Below are 21,538 nucleotides of genomic sequence, written 5' to 3'. Positions count from 1 at the left end.
AATATAGGTGCTATATAAATGATTATTTCTTTCCCCTCATTATAATTATTATTTCCTGAATTAAAAATAGACCTGAGGACTACAGGTGAAATGATTTTCTGAGTCTGAAAGCTCCATTATAGTCACATCTTTGACATCATTTCATTATTGCTAATTGTCTTCCACACCCCTCTCCCCAAATATTAACTGATATTTTCTATAGTATTATTAGATTCACAAAGTAAAAGTTATGAGTCATTATTCTTGCCTATGCTCATATCTGGATCTGAATATTAGTGCAGTGAGCAACTGACAAAACTAGGAGGCAGGCAACTCAGTGGTACAGTGAATAGTGTTGGACTTGGACATAGGAAGAAGTGAGTTCAAATCCAGCCTTTGACTCTTATTAGCTATGTGATCTTAGACACAACCTATGCCTTCCTCAGTTCTGTCAGCTGTAAAATAGGGATAATAATAGCACCTAAATGAATATCAAATTTTTTTAATGTAATTGGAAATATTTAGCTACACATGATATGTATATATGTATAATTATATAATATATAATATATTACGAATATATATGTGTAGGGACTGGACCACAATAAGTTTGATGAAATAAGTGTGACAGAGTTCTCTACCTATTTATTCATATACATACATATATATAGTTTTATGGCCAGCCATATCTAATAGATATCTTTAAATTTCTTTTGAATTCCCTTCAGCGCATAACTCTAGATGCTGAGCTCACAGTTCTCTGACAATCACCAAGTCTAATTATATACACTTCTCTAAATAAGGTGTTAGGTCAATCAGTTCTCCTTCTAACTCTAGATTGAAATTGATCTTGTCCTATATATATTTAGATAATGTGGAAAATGTATTCTTTTCCCTGTGACTTATTTACATATTTTGTATTCCCTCCTCCATCTATTTTTAGAGAGTTGGGTGATGAAAATATAAGAAGGAATAAATTCTCATCCAGTTCTTTGATTAACCTCCAGAAATCTAAACATTGTGTAGAATTTAACTTTTCCTATCTTCTGAGAGACAATTTCTCCTTAATGGCATGTCAGCAAATAGCATATTGAAATCCTTAATCCAGATTTTACTGTCTTTGGACTAGTAAGAAAATTGGTATGAGGGAGGAAAGGAGGGAGGAGAGGAAGGAAGAAAAAAATAAAGGGTAGAGAAAGGGAAAGGAAGAAGGAAGGAGAGGGGAAGAAAGGAGAGAAAAAAGAAAGAGAGGGGAGAAGAGGAAATGAAAGAAAGGAAAAGGAAAGGAAAGGATCTAGCAAAATTATAATAACACCACAAAAGGGAATCAGCTGAAACCAACCAAATCCAGATTCTTCTATAAATTTACAAATAATTTTCAAAATTCAATTTCATTTTATTTAAAATCATTTTATGTAAATTAATTATTTTTAATTTACCTGTTATTAATATGAATTAATGGTTCAGAATTATGAGTTTGAGGATTGACTTGAACATCAAATCATAAACAGCTAATTTTATTTAATGAAAGGTAAAAAATTAAATCACTGTAAGCACAAAGAGTTCTCTAAGTGTTTCTGAAATGACATTTTTTATTGCCTTGGGGATACAATGAAATCATTTTCATCAATTTTATTTGCCTTTTAGAGAAGAGACTAAGAGCCATACTTTCATTTAGATGAAATGTCTTTGGTATGTCATTATAGTATTATAGTCCTATTATTCTGATAGCATTATCAATTTATTAATAAAGAGGGATTTGGATTTAAGGCATGGTCCTTAAAAAATAAATATAGCCCATAAACCCCAAGATATCTTGAGAGGTTTCAGTCATTTTATATTCTTTTGGCACAGTACATTCAGGTAAGGTAAGATTCCCTGTATGAACAGGAAAGGAAGGGAGGAAGGAAAGAAGGAAGGAAGAAAGGACAGAAGAAAGAAAGCAAGGACAGAAGGAAGAAAGGAAGAGAGGAAGGAAGGGAGGAAGGAAGGAAGGAAGGAAAGATGAAAGGAAGGAAGGTAGGGAGGAGGGAAAGAAAGAAGGGAGGAGGGAAGGGAGAAGAGAAGAGAGGAAGGAAGGAAAGAAAGAGAGGGAGAAAGAAAGAGAGAGAGAGAGAGAAAGGAAGGAAGGAAGGTAGGAAAGAAGGAAGGAAGGAAGGAAGGAAGGAAGGAAGGAAGGAAGGAAGGAAGGAAAGAAAGAAAGAAAGAAAGAAAGAAAGAAAAAAGAAAGAAAGAAAGAAAGAAAGAAAGAAAGAAAGAAAGAAAGAAAGAAAGAAAGAGAAAGGAAGGAAGGAAGAAAGAAAGAGAAAGGAAGGAAGGAAGAAAGAAAGAAAGAAGGAAAGAAAGGAATGAAGAAAGAAAGAAAGAGAAAGAGAGAAGGAGAGAGAGAGAGAGAAAGAGAGAGAGAGAGAAAGGAAGGAAGGAAGGAAAGAAGTTGTCTAACTGGAACTCAGTGAGGCAGCTACTACTATTCACAAATCATTGTCCTTTGTTCTGGAAGAAGATCAGCTACATCAGGAAAGCGGCATCTTAACTTTCAAATGAATTGGATTTAATTGAGGCAGATATACACCAGCCCCACTGTCCCACCGTATAATTTCTAACAAAAAGATAATATTTTAATGGCATGGCCTTCAACAGAAATAATATTCTTTATCTTATTTCCTTAATACAATTAAGTGTATTTATGCAAACAAAAAAAAAAAAGAAGCCAAGCCTTGGTGCTGATATAGTAATCATATTTGATCAAGAATCATGGAGAAGTGCATGGATACTTAATTATAACTCAACATACCAACTCAACATCAATTATATCAGAACTAAGAAATGGTGCATTTAGTGGCCATTAACCAGCATTTACATAGTGAGTCTTAGATAACTCCATCCAAGAACAATTCATCCGCTTGCTGTCTTGGGGAAATACATTTGGCAGTCAAATGATCCTGGTAAAGGTGAGAGGTAGTGCAGTGTGAAGAGTGGTGAACTAGGACTATACACCTTATTTTTAATCTTGGTGACTTATTATCTATGCACAATTGGGCAAGTCACTTCATTCCCCTAGGTTTCAGTTTTTCTGTCTGTAAGAATAAGAATGGGATGACTAAAGAGCTCTTCTAGTTCCAATTCTATTCGCCTTTCAGAATCCAGGCTTTAAATTGAGGTAGGGAGTGATCAGCTAATCAGACCTGACTTATTACACTTTTCAAGCAAAAATAAATGATATAAAGGGACTAAGCTTTAATTAAGTACCTATTAGGAATAGCCAGTTGACAAAGTAGGTAAGAGTGTGGGGTCTAAAAACAAAAAGGCTCATCTTTGTAAATTCACATCTAGCCTGATATTTATTAGCTATGTGACCTGTTTGCCTCAATTTTCTCATCTGTAAAATGAGCTGGAGAAGGAAATGGAAAAGCACTCCAGTATCTTTGCCAGGAAAACCCCAAATAGAGTCACAAAGAGATAGACATGACTGAGGGGGAAAAAGTTCAAGCACCTGTCGTGTCATTTTTTAAAACAAATATGATCATTTGACTTTTGAACTCTGACATCTGAAAAAGTACTTGTTCAAGTACTTTAAAATATCCAGTGCTCTTTTGGAAGGAAAACTTTGGCTCCATTTAACCAATGCCCATGTCCATAAAAAACTGTGCTGGCCCTCTCTCTGAGCAAAACCACAATCTGATTCTTAAAACTTCTACACACACACACAAAGCCTGCTAGCTAAAGCATGTGATCTTCATTTTAATCAGCAACAAAGACTTAATCATTAATCAACTATGATCCAGTTCTTTCCAGAGCTTTTTAAATTTAAGATACCTAAAATATGAAAGTAACAGTGGAAAAACCACTCTACTGTTCTAAATTTTTCAGATTCTATTCCCAGTTCATTAGAAAACAAACTATTTAAACCACATTAACCCAGTCAGTCCCCTGCAAAAATGCCTTCACTAACTTACAATTCATTATTATGCCCTCAGGCTTTTAAGAGGCTCAATACCGAAAATAGCTGTCTGAATGCACCTGCAGCTTCTCCCAAATCATAATGGAAGTATTTTTCCCAGTGCAATTTATGGACTGACCAGTTCAACAATTAAACTGAAAAGAACTGAATTTTTCTTTGTTTAGTTCTAGGGGGACAAAAAAAAAATATCCCCTATATATGCAAATACTTTCTTTTGTTGACTAACAAATGATTAAAACTATGTGACCCAGTTTAATGTTTTAGAGGTTTTTTTCTTGGCAACTTAAAGGGGAATTCCAAAGAAGGGAGATCTCAAGTAAGCATTTGGAGTTGTCATCGTGATAATATCTACTCTCTATGCTCCTTTTAAAAGAAACCAACTCAATCCCCAAAGTTTCATTTTGCATTATGGTCAATTTACTAAATTGCCTCAAATCCTTTAGAAGTAACTGTAAAGGTATAAGTCCCAAATCAATTAGTATGTATTTTTTTTTTTAATAAAAATGAAATGTTACATCTCTTTGATGACACCTATACCATTCTTTCCACTTATTTGCAGTAAATTATTTTCTCAGGGCTAAGGGGGAGTGAATAGAACAAGTGACCACTCCAAAATCCTTTCCTCATCTTTTTTCCTTCTGGGTTCAATAAAGAAGAATGTTTTTAAGAGTATGAGCAATCAAAATGAATGTGTTTTTTTTCTTACCTGATATTTTGACTGGACTCTGAAAACTTGGTTGAATTTTATGTACATTATCATTCTTTAATACTTGATCTAAAGGGGATCTTTCAAAGAAGGTAAGCACCACTTCTGACCTAGAATACTGGAAAGAAAGAGGAATAGAATTCAGGCTTATTTTAATTTTCTTTAATTTTCCCATAGTTTTGGGTGTCTTTTCAGAGTTCCATAGAATTTCAGACTGGAAAAAGGACCCTAGAATCTCAAAATATTAGCACTTGGGGATCGTCAAGTTCAACTTTTTATACTAAGGGAGCCAAATGATGGAATGGTAGAAATAGGGCTTACATTCAAATTCCAGCTCTGACACTATAGCTGAGTGATCTCAGACAAATCACTTCACTCTTGTACTTTGGTTTTCTCAGCTGCAAAATGGGTGTAATATTACTTGTACTATGTACCTTGAATGGCTGTTGTTATTTTTCTGCTTTGGAAGCAATCAAGTTAAGTGATTTGCCTAGGCCCAAAGAAATTGGCTTTTAACTCAGGTTCTCCTCGCTCTAGGGTGCAGCCTTTATCCACTGTACCTCCAGCTGCCCTCTCAAAGGGTTGTTGGAGAAAATATTTTGAAAACTCTTTACAAATATGAGTCATTACTAGGAGATTTGTCTAATGTCATAACTAGTTAAGGGTAAGTGGATGAATTAGAATTCAGGCCTCCTCCTTAGTAAAAAACACACAAAAAATAAAAAAACCTATCAAACACTGACGTTTTGTGTTGTTGTGTGGGGCAAACTGATTTAATTCATCAACTGGGTTCACATCCTGACTGCACTTGCTTTGTGTGACCTTGGAGAAATATACTTCATCTGAGTTTCCATTTCCTTCTGGGTCACATTTATAATATTAAAGGGCATAAGGAAGTTATGAATAATTCCAGGAATTTAAAAAAAAAAAAAAAAAAAAGGCTAGCCTCGGACCAGATTGCATTCATTCAATCTATTTCATTTGAGCTAAAGTATCTAAAGATTACCCAAAATCAAAGTGCCCACAAATGCCACCAAAATTAGTTTAATTAAAAGGAACTGACCAACTTCAGATTCCTTTGCTGCCAGGGCACATTTCACCCTAAGAATTGATTTGACTGTTTTTATTTAGCTCTGTTATCATTCCCTACCCCATGCCAAATAAGTCTACTTACAATAAAGCAGACTTTCCTCTCTTCCTGCCCCCTTGTCCCCTTTTCTTCTCCTTTCTCCTTTTTTTTTTTTCTTCATCTTGCCACCTGATATCACTCCTTCTCTATCAACTAAAATGCAAAGATAATGATACTTACTTTGCACGGCATGCTAATAATAGTTTTTAGGAGTTTCTCCACTTCATTAAGTCTGGCTTCTATATCATGAGCATCCTTTATTGCAATTAGCCCTAGGAATTAAGACAGAAAATCCTGTTAAAATAAAAATCCCAGGAAAGGAGACTTTTTAAACAAAGACAATGGTTGTCCTACTGAAACTTGTAGCATTGTCCTGAAATGTGCAGAAAGGGCATATCATACCCTTTCTAGGGTTTATATAGAACACTTAATTAATCCTAAAAATTTGTAATAGAATTTCAGAAACTCTTGATCTCAGCTTTTATCATTCCCACTGATGATATAGTGAACTGCTTTGAGTAGCTTGGCTACCTTTGGAAGAAGAGTTATTGATGGGGAAAAGTGAAACCATATTATTACAAGATGGGATTTCCTGATATTGGAAAAGATTGAAGGCAAAAGGAAAAAAAGTTGGCAGAGAATGAGATGGATAGTGTCACAGAAAAAGGAATATAAACTTGGAGAGTCTTCAAGACATGAATAGGACACAATGAACAACAAAAGTAAAGCTGATAGCAGAATAAAAAATTTTTGCTATTTCTGAAAAATCTGGATTAAGACCCATAGACTCAGAGCAGGAAGAAGCCAGAACTACAAAGCCCAACTCTAGAATATTACTAACTGCTTAAGTATCCCTCAGCCAAGATGGGCTGCAGGGGAAGATGAGAAAAAGCTTCAAAACTAATTCACCCACAAAGCTTTCTTCCTAATTATGTAGCTATAGTAGCCTGTCACTAGAGGGCCTCAGATCTTCATCAATCCACAGATCCTGTTGGAAAATGCGTGCATTAACCATTTATTTAAATACTGAGTTCAGAGGCGGAAATGATTCCTCTTTGCTCTAAGAAAACTAAATTGGATATGAGTCATAGGATCTTTCCAAGAACTACTTGAATTATCTCTCTGTGGCTGTGACCAGAAATTCTAAAGTTTCTATGTAAGGAAGTAGAGTTACAATAAACTCAATTCAAAACTCATGAGTATTTGAAAATTCTGTTGATATGTGTTGAGTGACTTTACTTAAATAATTATGACTGCAGAGAAACCGGACCTGTAATTTTAGTTGTATTATAGGGAACTCCTAACTTCCTAGAATAAAGCAGGCCTCTATAACTTATTGGCTTTCTCAACTTAAGCTCTTAAGAGAACTGCTTAAAATAGCAGGTTTGCAGGCCCACAGTACTTCTGCTGAAGCAGATTAAAATGGAATTGGAGGTATTTAACAAAGTAAATAAAAATACAATAATAGAGATAGTGTCAATATGTAGTTTTCTAAATTAACCTATGGCCCAGAGGGATATTTGCCTTTGATTTAATGGCTCTATTTCTTTTCGAGTTTGATACCACAATTCTAAAGCACCTAGAAATCAATTTTCTCGAGTGAGAAAAAAGACTCCTATGTATACTAGAAACTTCCCCATACAAGAACTGTTGTCACAAACCACAGAAACTATATAATTATTATTGTTGTTAATGCATTTTTCAGTAGTGTCCAGACTCTTCATGACCCCATTGGGGTTTTCCTGACAAAGATGATGGAATAACTTGCAGGTAGCAGGGTTCTGATTTGGGCTCTGATTCCAATCCCACTTTTTTACACCAGTGTCTCTGCAGCATTCACAGGGCAATATTATAGTGTACTCTTGATTGTGTCTATGATCCTATATTTATGATTCCCCTTTTTACAGATGAGGAAAATGAGGATCACTTAACTACAGAGTGGGAGACCTGGGAACAGAACCTAGATTTCTCCAGAACTGTACTGTATTACAAAAACCACAATCTGGATTCTAGTGCTTGGCCAGAGCAAAAAAAATCACTCTTTGCCTTAGTTTCCCCCAATGTAAATAAGAGAGTTGTGACTTTATCAGGGATCCAGAAAATCCAGATTTGTTTTGCAAGGCTCGTGATGCTCAGGAATCCCATCACAGCACCTGGAGCTTTCAGTGGCTGCTTCGATGAAACCACAGAAGTATACTCCGCTTCTCATTTGACTCACATTAACTCAAGGAGACACCCACAGCACCAGACAAGGTCACTAGTTGAAAACAGCATTGAAACTCTTAGGGAATCCCATAGCATGTTTCAGCTATCAATGTCCCTTGTCTTGACTAGGGGATCAGTCCCACGGTACATGGGGAATGGGGATGTGGAAGGTACAGGATTGCTAGGAGGCACTCCCTGGGGATTCTACCTACCCTTCCCATGGCTGAAGAATTCTGGTCTGAAACGATCAGCTCTCCAAGATCACAGAATCTGGAAGCAGAAAGGACCTCAGAGACCATGAAGCTTAACTACCTCACTATACAGACTTGGGAACTAAGATCCAAGGTTTGATTGCCTAAGAACATAAAAGTCACAGGCATAAGAGAGGTCCTATGAGTTCAGAGCTATTTTTTTTTTTTTGCCCTTTTCCCCACTGCCTCCCTTTGCTATTTTCCACTTCTGTCAAGATCTTTCCGTAGGCCCTTTAAACTGTCTTAATTTGAGTATAGATTTGATGGAAACCAATGAGCTCAGTAACAAACTACCCATATTGCTTTCCCTAAAAACTGAAAGATTCAATTGGCTCCTATATTTCTGACATATTTCCTAGATACAAAACAAATCTGTCTTGACCTATTGATATTCTGGAAAAGACAGTTCTTAAGTCCTTGGCAGACGTCACATGTTTCAATGTAAGAAATGGATGTGGTATCAGAACAGAAGTGAGTGCAAGGGATAATACTGTAAAAAATTACCCTGGTATGGATTCTGTCAATAAGAAGTTATTAAATTAATATATATATATAATAACTATTAAAAAAAAAAGAAATGGAAGTGGTTTTATCAATGGATGTCATTTTAAAAGATGCATTAGCAACCTCCGCTTTGCTGATGTATCCCAAAGACCACAGGGACTTTCTATCTGACTTGCTATCAATGTGTTGTCTCTCTCTCTATGAGAAAGTGACCTCCATAGAGCAAGAACTGTCTTGCTTTTCTGTTTGAATTTCCAGTGCTTAGCAAAGTGAACTTAGTAAGTATTTAAATAGATGCTTTTAAAAATCATTATTTAATGATTTAATTAATGATGACTTTTAAAAAGTCACTATGTTAAGCATTGGAAGTAGAGAAGCTCCTGTTTGATTTATTCTTCTCTTCTCTACTCTCCCCCAACCCACCTCCAAGTTTCACCTTCCAAAATTAATCCTATATTCCATTTTCCACCTTTTCTCTTACTATTCCCCCACACGTATGACCCAAACCAAACTGTCTCCTAAATATAACTACCTGGGCTCTCCCACCCCAGCCATTATTCACTCTGTTCTCTTTACTGTCCTGTCTTCCTTCCTTCTCTTTGTCTGATGAGTTATTATCCTAACTTTAAAGCACAATTCAAGTGTTTCTTTTTCAATTAAACCATCTCTCCTTAATCTTTCCATTGACTTAGCAATAATTCTGTTTTTACTTTCTCTGTCTTCCCATATTCACCACTAGATGGTAGCAGGTTCCTCCTCACAGAATGTCTTCCAGCAGGGACAGAACATCCCAGAGCTAAAACAAATTATTTCTATACCTGGGACAAGCCTTAGGAGAAGGAGGAAAGGTTCCGGATGAGAAGAAAATCTTGCTATGACTCTGAGATGACCATTTACTTATACTTATTTAAGGAAGCAACTCCACAGGTAGTCTTTGGTCTGCATGGTCCCTAAAGCTGCTACAAATTTAGCTGCTATGATTCTATGATTGAGTCCAGAAGTCACCCATCCCAGTACACAGAGCTGACAAATGTCAGATCTAGGCTTGTCTCCAAGCCCAGGACCGTTTCCTCCTTTCCCATAATGTCTCATTTATCACACTGTTGTCTTTTTATATGTTTATGTCTTGTCTAACTGAGAACAGGCACCTGTGCTCTCCTTCGGGGCATCGGCCCTGCCAGCGACCGTAACTTCTAGACATTGTGAGCACTCCTCAGTAAATAAACGTCAGTTGCTTCAGATCACAGGGAGAAAGTCTGATCCACTAAGTCCATTTGAGTTCCACTGAGTCACTGTGAGTCATTATTGTGGACAATAAGAGCTGACAGGGAATCTTAATGCAATTCACTATTAGCAAGTATTGAATCTTATCACTGTCTCACATGATATTCAAGACAACTACACAAGCCAAGCAGACACTGTAATTGCCATTAGCATCCCCATTTAACAGATGAGAACCCGAAAAGTCAAATGGTGATGTTAAATATTAAAACTGGGAGTTTAATCTAGCACAAGCTCAGGGCTCTATTAACTAATGACATTTCCCTTCCTGATTCTTTTGTCTTTCTCTTTGTGTCAAGGTCAGTCAGTTAAGAAGTATTTATTAAATGCTTACTAAATGCTAGGCACTATGCGACCTACTGGGGATTCAAAGAAAATCAAAAAGGAACAAACAAAATCAGTCCCTGCCCTTAAGGAGCTTACATTCTAAGAGACAAGGCACAAAGAACTTAGTACAAACTGTTTATTTACAGGATAAACTGGGGGTAGTCTCAGAGGGAAGGCATGAGGATTGAGAAGGACAGAGGGATCTCTTGAAAAAGGTAAGATTTTAGCTCAGATTTGAAGGAAGTCAGTAAAGTCAGAAGTAGAGACTGAGGACAATATTATAAGCATGGGGACAGCCAGTGAAAATGTCCAGAGTTGAGAGATGGAGTGTCATGTGTGGGGAACAGAGAGGAGTCAGTCACTGTACCTGAATTGCAAGTGCTGGAGGTAGGAGGAAGAACCCAGATTACAAAAGGTTTTGGAAGCCAGAGGATTTTATATTTTCTCCTTAAGGTAACAGGGTATCAAGAGAATTTATTGAATAGGAGGATGATACAGTCAGACTTGCATTTTAGGGGGATCAATTCAACAGCTGAGTGAAGGATAAAGTGGAGTGGGGAGACATTTAATGCAAAGAGAACAGCCAGCTGGCTAACTGCTGTGTGTATTGTGTACATGGAAATGTACAGAATCTAAATCTAGTTCTCCATTTCAGTGTTTCTCTATTTGCTGAATGGAAGGGAAGAAACTCCAGCAAAGCCTGAAAGTTGTATCAACTGGGAAAACTCCAGAATCAGAGAGTCTGGGTTCAAATCCTGTCTCTGTGTGAGCAAGTAAGGCATCCAGGTGTTGCCTAGGGTTTTCAATTTGAAATCCTGAAAGTCTTGAGCTCAAATGTCATCTCAATCACTAATTGTGTGACACTAGATTATGAAACTGCCTCAATTTCCTGATCTATAAAATGAAGGAATTGGTCTGAATAATTTTTCAATTTCTTCCAGCTCTAAACATATAATCCTATGAACATAAGAAAGCTTTATAGACAGTCATCCACTCAATAAGTACTTGGTAAGTGGCTACGATATTCAAGTCATTGGACATACTTCCTATGTGCTTCAATGTATTCCAAGAAAAAAAGGAAGGGAAACAGGGATGAGGTTTGACAAGAAAAGAGAGGAGATGCTCAATCTCCAGTACTGAAAAAAAAAGAACAGATAGTTGTTTCTACTAAAACTCTGTGAGACACATATATTGTATCTAGGATATACTGTAACATATTTAACATGTATAGGACTGCTTGCTACCTGGGGGAGGGGGGAAGAAGAAGGAGGGGAAAAGTCGGAACAGAAGTGAGTGCAAGGGATAATGTAAAAAATTACCCAGGCGTGGGTTCCATCAATAAAAAGTTATAATTATTAAAAACAAACAAACAAACAACAACAACTGTGAGAGAGAAAGGATTAGACTTAGATGATCATAGTGTTTTAAGTTTTGCAAAGTGCTTTATATTAACTCATTAGATCCTCATCACAATCCTGGAAGATAGATGTTATTATTATCTCCACTTTACAGTTGAGGAAACTGAGGCAGTTTCATGCAGCTAGTGTCCACAGCTAATAAGTGAGTGAGATCATATTCAAAATCCTAGGTACCACCTTGATTCTTTGTCAAGCCAACTCAACCTCAATCTCAAAATTAGGCTATCCAGGGTGCTAATATCTAAGAAGTTGTATCCTACTGAAAGGAAATAAAAGGCTCAGGCTTCAGATGTGAATCTCCATTTCTCAGCAGAATTCTAGTTATTTTAGAACTTATTCAGAAAACTCTAGCCCAAGACAAGAAAGTGAAGGTACAGATCTGCCCATGTTTCATCTAATTCAACAAATATTTGTTATTCTACAAATGGCTTTATTATTGTCATCTAAATAGATCTCCTAAATTCAGAGGAGAAAGCCTCTTTGTCCTATTCCACACTGTCTCCCTTAAGTAGAAAAATAACATTTTGATTACATATGTGTTTCCTGAGAAGGGGAACTTAGGCATGATTTAAACAATTACTGTTCACTTCTTTTGATCCAGGCATTACATTTGAGACTATATTCTAAAGAATTTTGTTAAATACCATAAGAAAAGAATAACACTAGCAGTATGAAACTGCCTCAATTTCCTCAACTGTAAAATAGGAGATAATAATAGCATCTATCTCCCAGAATTGTGGTGAGAATCTAATGAGATAATATAAAGAACTTTGCAAGACTTAAATGATGTAATCACATATTGGAGAGGTTGACTTTGATTACCTGAACTCTGGAGCTCTGCGTTTCCTTGACTTAAAGCAGGTCCAATATCCCCACTAAATCTGGCATATATGGTAAGCTCCCAGAAACAGGGGGACCAAGCTGCCAAAGAATGGGCTGAAAATGGAGCAAGTTAAAGTTTCCATGTCAATCACTGATGGGCTTTGATCTATAAGCAATCAATGTATTTCTAGTCTGGGCAAGACTCAAAAAAAAAAAAAAAGGGTGGTGAGAAAAAAAAAAACAAAAATCTTCACAACAGCATTATTAACCATTTTAAAGTAAGTACATTGTAAGAAACATTCTGTTCTTGTATAGAATTAAACTACATGGTCACTGAGGTCCCTTTGAATTGTGAAATTTTATGTTCTGGTCCAGGAGGAATAGATTTAATAAACATATCCAAAAAGTCCACAAATATCCCTCTTCAATTTTATAATTTCTTATCATTGCTTTTTCAAGACTCACCTACTAATTAAATGATTAGTTTAGCCTTTTTAAAAAATCTGCCTGCCTACTTGTTTAGAAGTGAATTATTAGGTTCTAATTTTTGCTATTATCACCATAATTTTGAACTTTACATTACAAATGCACTGTTGAGAATCACAGAGCCAAGGGACCTTAAGAGACCAAATAGCCCAAGCCCCTCATTTTATAGAGAGCAGAGAGCTTAAGAGGTAAAAGGTCATATAAACGATCAAGACAAGATAGTACATGGACAAGGATTTTTGCTTCATTTACTTATTTTTCTGATGCCTGATGATGAAAGGATTAAGTTTTGCATTAGTGAAATTTATGTTCATGTTTATAATGGCAGAACACAAAGAAAAATGTTCTATCACTCCAAAACAAAACCTTATAGCAAAAGTTCTCAAAATATATTCTGCATCCCTTAGGATGTCTACAAGGTCAGTAAATTAACATTTATTAAGTGCCTAATTATGTGCCAAAGGAGGCAAAGGACAGTCCCAGCCCCTAAAAGTTAACAATCTAACAAGACTTCACAAACTATTTTCCTAACATTAAAATGTTATTTACCTATTAAAATATTCTGCCCTTTTCAAGTTGCCCCTTTCTCTGAGGCTGGATTTTCTTCAAATACTTCAACTAAAACAGCAAGCCACATCAAGTTGAATTTAGAAGAATTGATCATCCAGATAATTTTGAAATTTTGTAATGAAGACATTTAAAAAATTTGCTAAAAATAATTCTGGTCCATTTTTTATAACTTTTCATTTATAAAATGTTACTTATCTTAGCATATAATGGATTAATATTATTATTTTTAAAAATATTTTAAATATATCCATTTTCATTTTTAATGATAAATATCAACAGATATAACCTACATAAAACAAAGGAGTCCTCACCTTTTAGGATTGTCAAGGGATCCTGAGACCAAAGAGGTTGCAGAATACTAGCTTAGAGAACAGGACTCAAAAAAGATGGACTGCCATTCTGGAAACTGAGCAGAAGGGGGCCCTAACATTCCATGTGTGCAGCGAAGTTTCTTTCTATTAGAAGGCAAAGATCTCACTTGGAAAGAAGTCCAACAGCCTCATTAAAGAATTGCTCTCAGGGAACTGATATAGAAAATAGTGCATGCCCTGGCAATTTCCCTAATTTCTGCTCAAATACATTCACTTAGCATCTATTTGACTTTCAATTTTACTTCATATACACTGATGGTACAAAGGGTTGTATTCATCTTTCCTCCAAGCATCTGGAAGTTAGAAATAGAAACTTGGCGATAATACCCTCTTCACAGCAGGTTGCCAATTCCACACTCTTATGGGGAATGAATTGCCATGAGCAGTGAGTGCTCTTCTCTCCTAAACTGGCTCCATCTCTGAAATCTACTCATAAGGAATCTGTTTTGCAGTTAATTTCCTGTTAAATTTCTTTATGCACATGTAAATGCTTGATTTATTTCTGTGGACTAAAATAGATGATTTTAGGAAAACATAGGAATCATTGGAGATGAGTTATCACTCCCTAAAATTTTAGGATTGGAAATGATCTTGAAGATTTACAGATGGAGGGAAACTTTAAAAGCTCCCTCTAGTTCCCTCATTTGACAAGGATGCTTCACTGCCTGTGGTTTGAGATGCCTCCCTGTCTTCATGAGCTGCTGTGGCAAAAAAGGAAAAGAAAAAAACCTTGTTCTTTGATCATCATTAAGTTGTCATTTTTCAGTCATATCTGACTCTTTGTGACCCCATCAGGGTTTTCTTGATAAAAATATTGCCATTTCCCTCTCCAAATCATTTTACAGATAGGGAAATTAAAGGAAGCAAGATTAAGTGACTTGCCCAAAAATCACACAGCTATTAAGTGTCTGATCCTAGAATTGAATTTAGGAAGATGAATCTTCTTGACTTCAAGCCTAGCACTCTATTCAATGAGACATTTAATTTCCTTTTGCATCCTCATCCCTTTTGGTGAGTCTCTCTCAAATGAGCCACATTGGATGATCCACAATCCTGGATTACAGACACACCTATACTTGAAGTTTTACTTAGTTTTTACACTAGCCAGAACTTGTATTTGGAGGGGATAAAGCCTTAGAAAATCCAAGATATCAGGGCAACTAGGTGACACAGTGGAAAGAGCACCAGCCCTGAAGTCAGGAGGACCTGAGTTCAAACCTGGTCTCAGATACTTCCTAGCTGTGTGATCCTGGGCAACTCACTTAACCCCAATTGCCTCGGCCAAAAAAAAAAAAAAAAAAGAAAATTCAAGGTATCCCCTCTAGTCAATGTTGAAGGATCTGTACAAGGCTTCAGAAGAGATTTGAGATGTACCTGTTTTGTATGACTAAGTCCTAATATAACCTAATATAACCAAATGATGATGTCTTTAGTGAATTGCTAGAGAAGACAAATTATTTTCAGAGAGCTAGCCAGTGATAGCTGAGATGGCAAAGGCATGGTCTGCATGTGGCCCTTAGCATAACAAAACCAGATTAAAATTGGAAAATATTTGACAAAATAAATAAAAATGCAATGTTCCATCACGTCTGATTCTCTATGCCTCCATTTGGGATTGGGGGAGGGAGGGTAAAAGATCCTGAAGTGGTTTGCTATTTCCTTCTCCCATTAATTTTACAAATGAGGAAACTGGGGCAAACTGGGACAAGTGACTTGTAAGTCTAGTAACTGTCCTAGTAAGTACAACTAGTAAGTGTCTGAGGCCAGATTTGAACTCAGGTGAGTCTTCCTCACTACAAGTCCTGGTATTCTATCCACCAAAACTAAAAATGCAATAAAATGTGGTTAATATTACATTTTAAAACTAATTCAATATGCAGCCCTCAGGGATTCTGATTCAAATATATGAATTTAACATCACTGAGCTACAGAGTCTGGAAGAACTCCAGTCTCTTTGCATATTCTGGCCACTGGATCCTAAATAAGTCACTTAATCTTTAAATATCAGAGTCAACTCTCTAAACTTATAAATTGTATATTCATCAGCAGTGGCAGATTAAGTTTCCTCTTAATCTTAAAGTCTAGTAAACATTAGTATTTATGAGGGAGACTCCTCATTGCTCCCATTATAGATACCACATCTCCCTTCCACATGCTCCTACACTAGCTGCCCCCCATCCTCCCCTCCCAGCTCTGTCTAAGTTTCCCAGGCTTCCTTTAGCCTTTAATTGAAATCTCTCCTCTCTCCTCCACTAAGGTATGCATTCTTGCTGAGACTGCCTCCAGTTTGCTCCATTTATATGTTGCATGTCCATAGTTGTTTGCATATTGTCTCCCTCATAAGAATGTAACCTCTTTGAGGATAGGGACTATTTTTGCCTCTTTATATTCCTAGCTGCTTAATAAACTATCTAATTTTTTGCTATAATTATCTCCATTTTGGATTTTCTATTACAAATATACTTTTATACCAATTTTAACACTTTTACTACAAATATACTATAAGTCACAGACAAATGAAGGGAAGAGTACAACAATAATAATAGCTAACATTTATATGCTACTCACTAAGTGCCAGACATTATACTAAGCATTTTACAATCATTATCTTATCTGATTCTTATAACAACCCTGGGAGGTATTATTATTATCCCCACTTTATAGATATAGAAGCTGAAGTAAACAATGTTTAAGTGATTTGTCCAAGTTCACACAGAAATTAAGTGTCAGAAGCTGGATTTCAATTCAGTTTTCCTGATCCTGGGGCCAGCACTCCACCCACACCGCCACTGCATTTATTGTTGAGCTGTTTCAGTTGAGTCCAATTCTTTGTGACCCAATTTTGGGAGTTTTCTTGGCAAAGATCCTAAGTCATTTGTTATTTCCTTCTCCAGCTCATTTTACAGAGAAGGAAATTGAGGCAAACATGGTTAATTGACTTGCCTGGAGGCAAAAGCTAATAAGAATGCAGAGGCCAGATTTGAACTCAGGAAGACTACTCTTTCCAGGCACTACTCAGCTGCCCATTAAGTACCTCTTGTATGTCAGGCACTGTGCTAAGTGCTTTACAATTATTTCATTTGGTTCTCACAACAAACTTAGGAGGTAGGTACCATTATTATGTCCATTTTACACGTGAAGAAGCAATTTAAGTGACTTGCCCAAGATCACTGAGCTAATAAGTATTTGGGGCAAGATTTCAACTTGGATTTTTCTGACTCCAGGACTACTGCTCTATTCATTGCTCCAACTAACTTGAACATACTTAGTATTTATTTAATAAATGTTTGTTAATTCGACTTGGCTTAATTTTAAACTATTAAAGAAAGCCTGAAGTCCAGAGAATAGAAAGAAAGGAGATTATAATTCATGATGTATAAAAGGCATTGGGTTTATACACCAGGTCAATTAAAAATAGCTATAAAAGACCCACATGTACAATCATCTCCATAGAAGCACAATGTGTCACAATAAAAAGTTGGAAGCAAACTTTATACTCATCACCGGGGAACCACTGAGTCAAATGTTTGTTGTTAAATTGTGTTTAACTCTTCATGACCCCATTTGGAATTTTCTTAGCAAAGATATTGGAATTTGTCATTTCCTTCTCCAGCTCATTTTATAGAAGAGGAAACTGAGGCAACAGATTAAACAAGATCACACAGTTAGTAAGTATCTGAAATTTGAACCAAAGCATCAAAGGCAGACTGACATAAGGTGATGCAGGGTAAAGAAAGACCAAAAGAATGATATATGCAATAATTATAATAATTTAAATAAGATCTATCAAACTTGGGTCAAATACAGTGAACAACTTTAGTAGTAAATTAATTACAGAAATAGAAAAGTGTCATGAATAATCAGTCCCAATCATTCTTTCAGGTGGTTTTCCTTCATTGATTTCTGGTCATATAGGGTTGAGTGGAGAAGGAGGGGCATTTAGTTTGGGTGTAAGGAGAATGGTGTGGGATTAACCTACAAACATGTCTTCTTTTAGATTCACAGTGATTACCACCTAATTTTTCTGTTTATTGCTTGGGTTTTAGGAAGTGAAGGGAATAATGACAGGTTTGGGAGCAAGCAGTCTTATAGCTTGGAAACCAATTTACTCAAACAAAATCAATCTTAGCTCTGGAGTGCCTGGGTAACAAATCCAGGCCCAGCTAGCTCCCTTTGCTTTTGTTCTGTGTTAGTTACAGTCAAACTTCCCACTGAAGGCTAACTCCCCAAGAAACACTGGCTGTAATACTTGGCAGGGAGCTGGAATCCATACTGGCACAATTAGGCAATCTTTCACAGAAGTAGAAGAAGAATTGGGAACACTCCCCACATACAAGTAAAGTTCTGTTGCTTAGGAAAATTTGTGCAGAGGTGGAAGGATGGCTTACTTCATAGGGGTTTGGTCTTGGAGGCATAGAATCAAGTCTGGACCAGCATGCCAGGTACTGTGTTAAGCTTTGTGAAGACCTGGGTCCAAGACCTACCACCGACACATTAATAGCTAGCATCTGTATGGTCTGCTAGGTGATGCAGTGGATAGAGTGCTGTAACTGGAGTTAGGAAGTTAGGAATCTATTCTTGAGTTCAAATCACCAGATATTTACTAACTGTGTGACTCCAAGCAAAACATTTATGCCTTAGTTTGTTCATCTGTAAAATGAACTGGAGAAGGAAATAACAAATGACTCGTATTTTTGCTAAGAAAACCCCAAATAAGGTCAGGAAAGAGACATAACTGAACAAGAATAATATATATTATATTGATTCAGTTAATAATAACTTGCATAATAGCAATCATAGTCACCCCCATTTTTTTGGTCATTTCTAAAGAATTAAAGATGACTTTTGATCCCCCCCCCCATTGTCTCTACTGAGTTTGTATCCCAAAGAGACCATAAAAAAGGGAAAAGGACCTACTTATACAAAAATGTTTGCAGCTGTCCTTCAGTTGGGAAATGGCTGAAAACTGAGTACATGTCCTTCAATTGGGAAATGGCTAAGTAAGTTATGGTATATGAATGCAATGGAATATTATTGTTCTATAATAAACAATCAACAGAATGATTTCAGAGAAGCTTAGTGAGAGAACTGATGCTGAGTGAAGTGAATAGAAACAAGAGAACATTGTATATCTCAACAACAAGATTATACAATCTTCAATTCTGATGGACTTAGCTCTTTTCCAACAGTGAGATAATTGAGAGTAATTCCAATAGACTTGTGATGGAAAGAGCCATCTGTGTCCAGACAAGAGTCCAGCAAGAGTAAAGGGACTGACAGAGCACCAGCCCTGAAGTTGGGAGGACCTGAGTTCAAATCTGGTCTCAGACACTTAACTTCCTAGCTGTGTGATCCTGGGCAAGTCATTTAACCCCAATTGCCTCAGAGGGAAAAAAAGAGTATAGGGACTGAATGTGGATTATACATAGTATTTTCACCTTTTTTGTTGTTTGTATTACTTGCTTGCTTGTTTTTTTCCTTTCTCATTTTCTTCCCTTTTTGATATGATTTTTCTTGCATGATAAAGTGGAAATAGATTTAGAAGAATTGCACATGTTATACTATATTGAATTGCTTGCTGGGTGAGGGGGGGAAGATATGTGGAGCCAGAGAAAGAGAGCAAAACTTGGAACACAAAATTTTTCAAGGGTAAATGTTGAAAATTATCTTTTCATGTATTTGAAAAATAAAAAGCTATTGTTATTCTAAAAAAGAAAAAGAAAATTACCTAATCAGCCTAATTCTCTCCTTCCAAGGACCTGGAACACTAACAACTTATGCTTAGGGGCAGCTAAAGTGAAGAAAATTCACTGATTGGGTAAAAGCAAAACAAAGACATATTTACATAGATATATTAAAGACAAATTACATATATATATATACCTACCTAGATAAATCTGTCAGTAAGACTGTCAATAAATATTTATTAAACACCTAATATGTACTAGGTACTGTAAGCACTTGGGAATAGGAAAAAAAGGCAAAAAGCAGTTCCTGCCCATAAGGAACTTGCAATCTAATGGAGGAGCGAAGAAACAAATAAATTTGTACCAGCTATATGCAGGAGAAGATGGGTAGTAATTAAGAAAAGGCCCTGGTATTAAGAAGGATTAGGAAAAGCTTCTTGTACAGGATAGGATTTTAGTTTGGACTTAAAGGATGGTAGGGAAGGCAGTAAGTAGAAATGAGGAGGAAAATCATTCCATGATTGAGAGATGGTCAGAGAACATTCCCAGAATTGAGAGTGTCTTGTTCATGAAACAGCCAGGAGGCCAGTGCCACTGGATTGAAAAATAAAGTGTAAGAAGACAGGAAGGAGGCTTATATTTGACACTACAGGGGATAAGGAGTCACTAGATTTTACTGAATAAGAGAATAACATGGTCAAATCTGTGCTGTAGAAAAGTCACTTTGGGGCTCAATGGAGGATAGACTTGAGGCAGACAGATTCACTAGCAGGCCATGGAAATAATACAGATGTGAGGTGAGAGTTTATACTGGGATGGTAGCAGTGTCAAGAGGAGTAAGGGGTCATATTCAAGAGATTCAAGAACCTAAGGAGGATTTCATCTCTCTGTCATAAAAGAATTATACTGAAAGAACCAAATGTATAATCTTATATTAGACTTGAAAGATGGAAGATTTAACTTCATTAGATCCAAAGACTCTTGCTGGTGAGTACCCTCAGCCCAAAGTGGTTTTTTCTATTTCCAATTTCTCATAGAGCTCATTATTCTGACATCCAACAACATTTATCCTTTGACTTATAATGTCTAGGAAGGAACTGCTCATGTCATCACACACAGGAAAGATTGAACTACGTTGAAGGACCCACTTCCCGAGTTCAAATCTGGTCTCAAATACCAAGGCAAGTCACTTAGCCCTCAGTTTCCCTCAGTTTCTTCATCTATAAAATGAGTTGGAATATATTGCTGTCTAGAGGGGGGAGGAGGGAAGGGAGGGAGAAAAATGAAACAAGGTTTGCATGGATGAATGTTGAAAACTATCTTTGCATATATTTTGAAAATAAAAGGTTATTTTTAAAAAATCAACATATGCTATGTTCAAAAAAAAAAAAAAAAGACTTGGAGAAGAAAATGGCAAATCACTTCAATATCTTTGTCAAAAAAAACCCCAAAATGGAGTCACAAAGAGTCAGATATAAACTAAAAAAAAACTAATAAAACAAGAAATAATAAATGTTAGGGATTTAAGATGTGCACTCTGATTTAGACAGACAGCTAAAAATCCTCTTAAATTATCACCTTCCTGTTACTCTATACTGCCAGCAGCCTATTTTTCTAGGGACAGAGATCCCTTAGACTACACTTATTTACCATTTCTGCTTCAGACAACAGGCATCTAGTCTCACAAGTGCTTAAAGATTTATCACTTTAGAGAAGTTAGTCATAGCTCTAAAATCCTTAAGGACCTTAGGAGCCAGAGTCCAACCCTCTCATTCCACAGAGGAAGTGTCCAAGATCATACATCTAGTAAATGTTAAAGTGTACATTTGAACCCAGGTTTT

At 36.4% G+C, this 21,538-nt stretch overlaps 1 protein-coding gene across 1 annotated transcript in view; it reads right to left on the bottom strand.

The window, feature by feature from the left end:
- The window catches only part of PXDC1 (PX domain containing 1), a 49,780-nt gene that overhangs the window by 14,276 nt on the left and 13,966 nt on the right, over positions 1–21,538 (bottom strand). The window contains exons 2-3 of the mRNA XM_051970756.1: positions 5,956–6,047; positions 4,647–4,764 (exon numbers count right to left, since the gene is read on the bottom strand). Coding sequence (XP_051826716.1) covers positions 4,647–4,764; positions 5,956–6,047 — 210 coding nt within the window. The remainder of the gene's footprint in view (positions 1–4,646; positions 4,765–5,955; positions 6,048–21,538) is intronic.

The sequence above is a fragment of the Antechinus flavipes genome, chromosome 1 (assembly GCF_016432865.1).
Source record: "Antechinus flavipes isolate AdamAnt ecotype Samford, QLD, Australia chromosome 1, AdamAnt_v2, whole genome shotgun sequence".
NCBI lineage: Eukaryota > Metazoa > Chordata > Mammalia > Dasyuromorphia > Dasyuridae > Antechinus > Antechinus flavipes.
The sequence above is the reverse complement of the archived record's forward strand: the minus strand, read 5'-3'. Positions and strand labels throughout refer to the sequence as shown.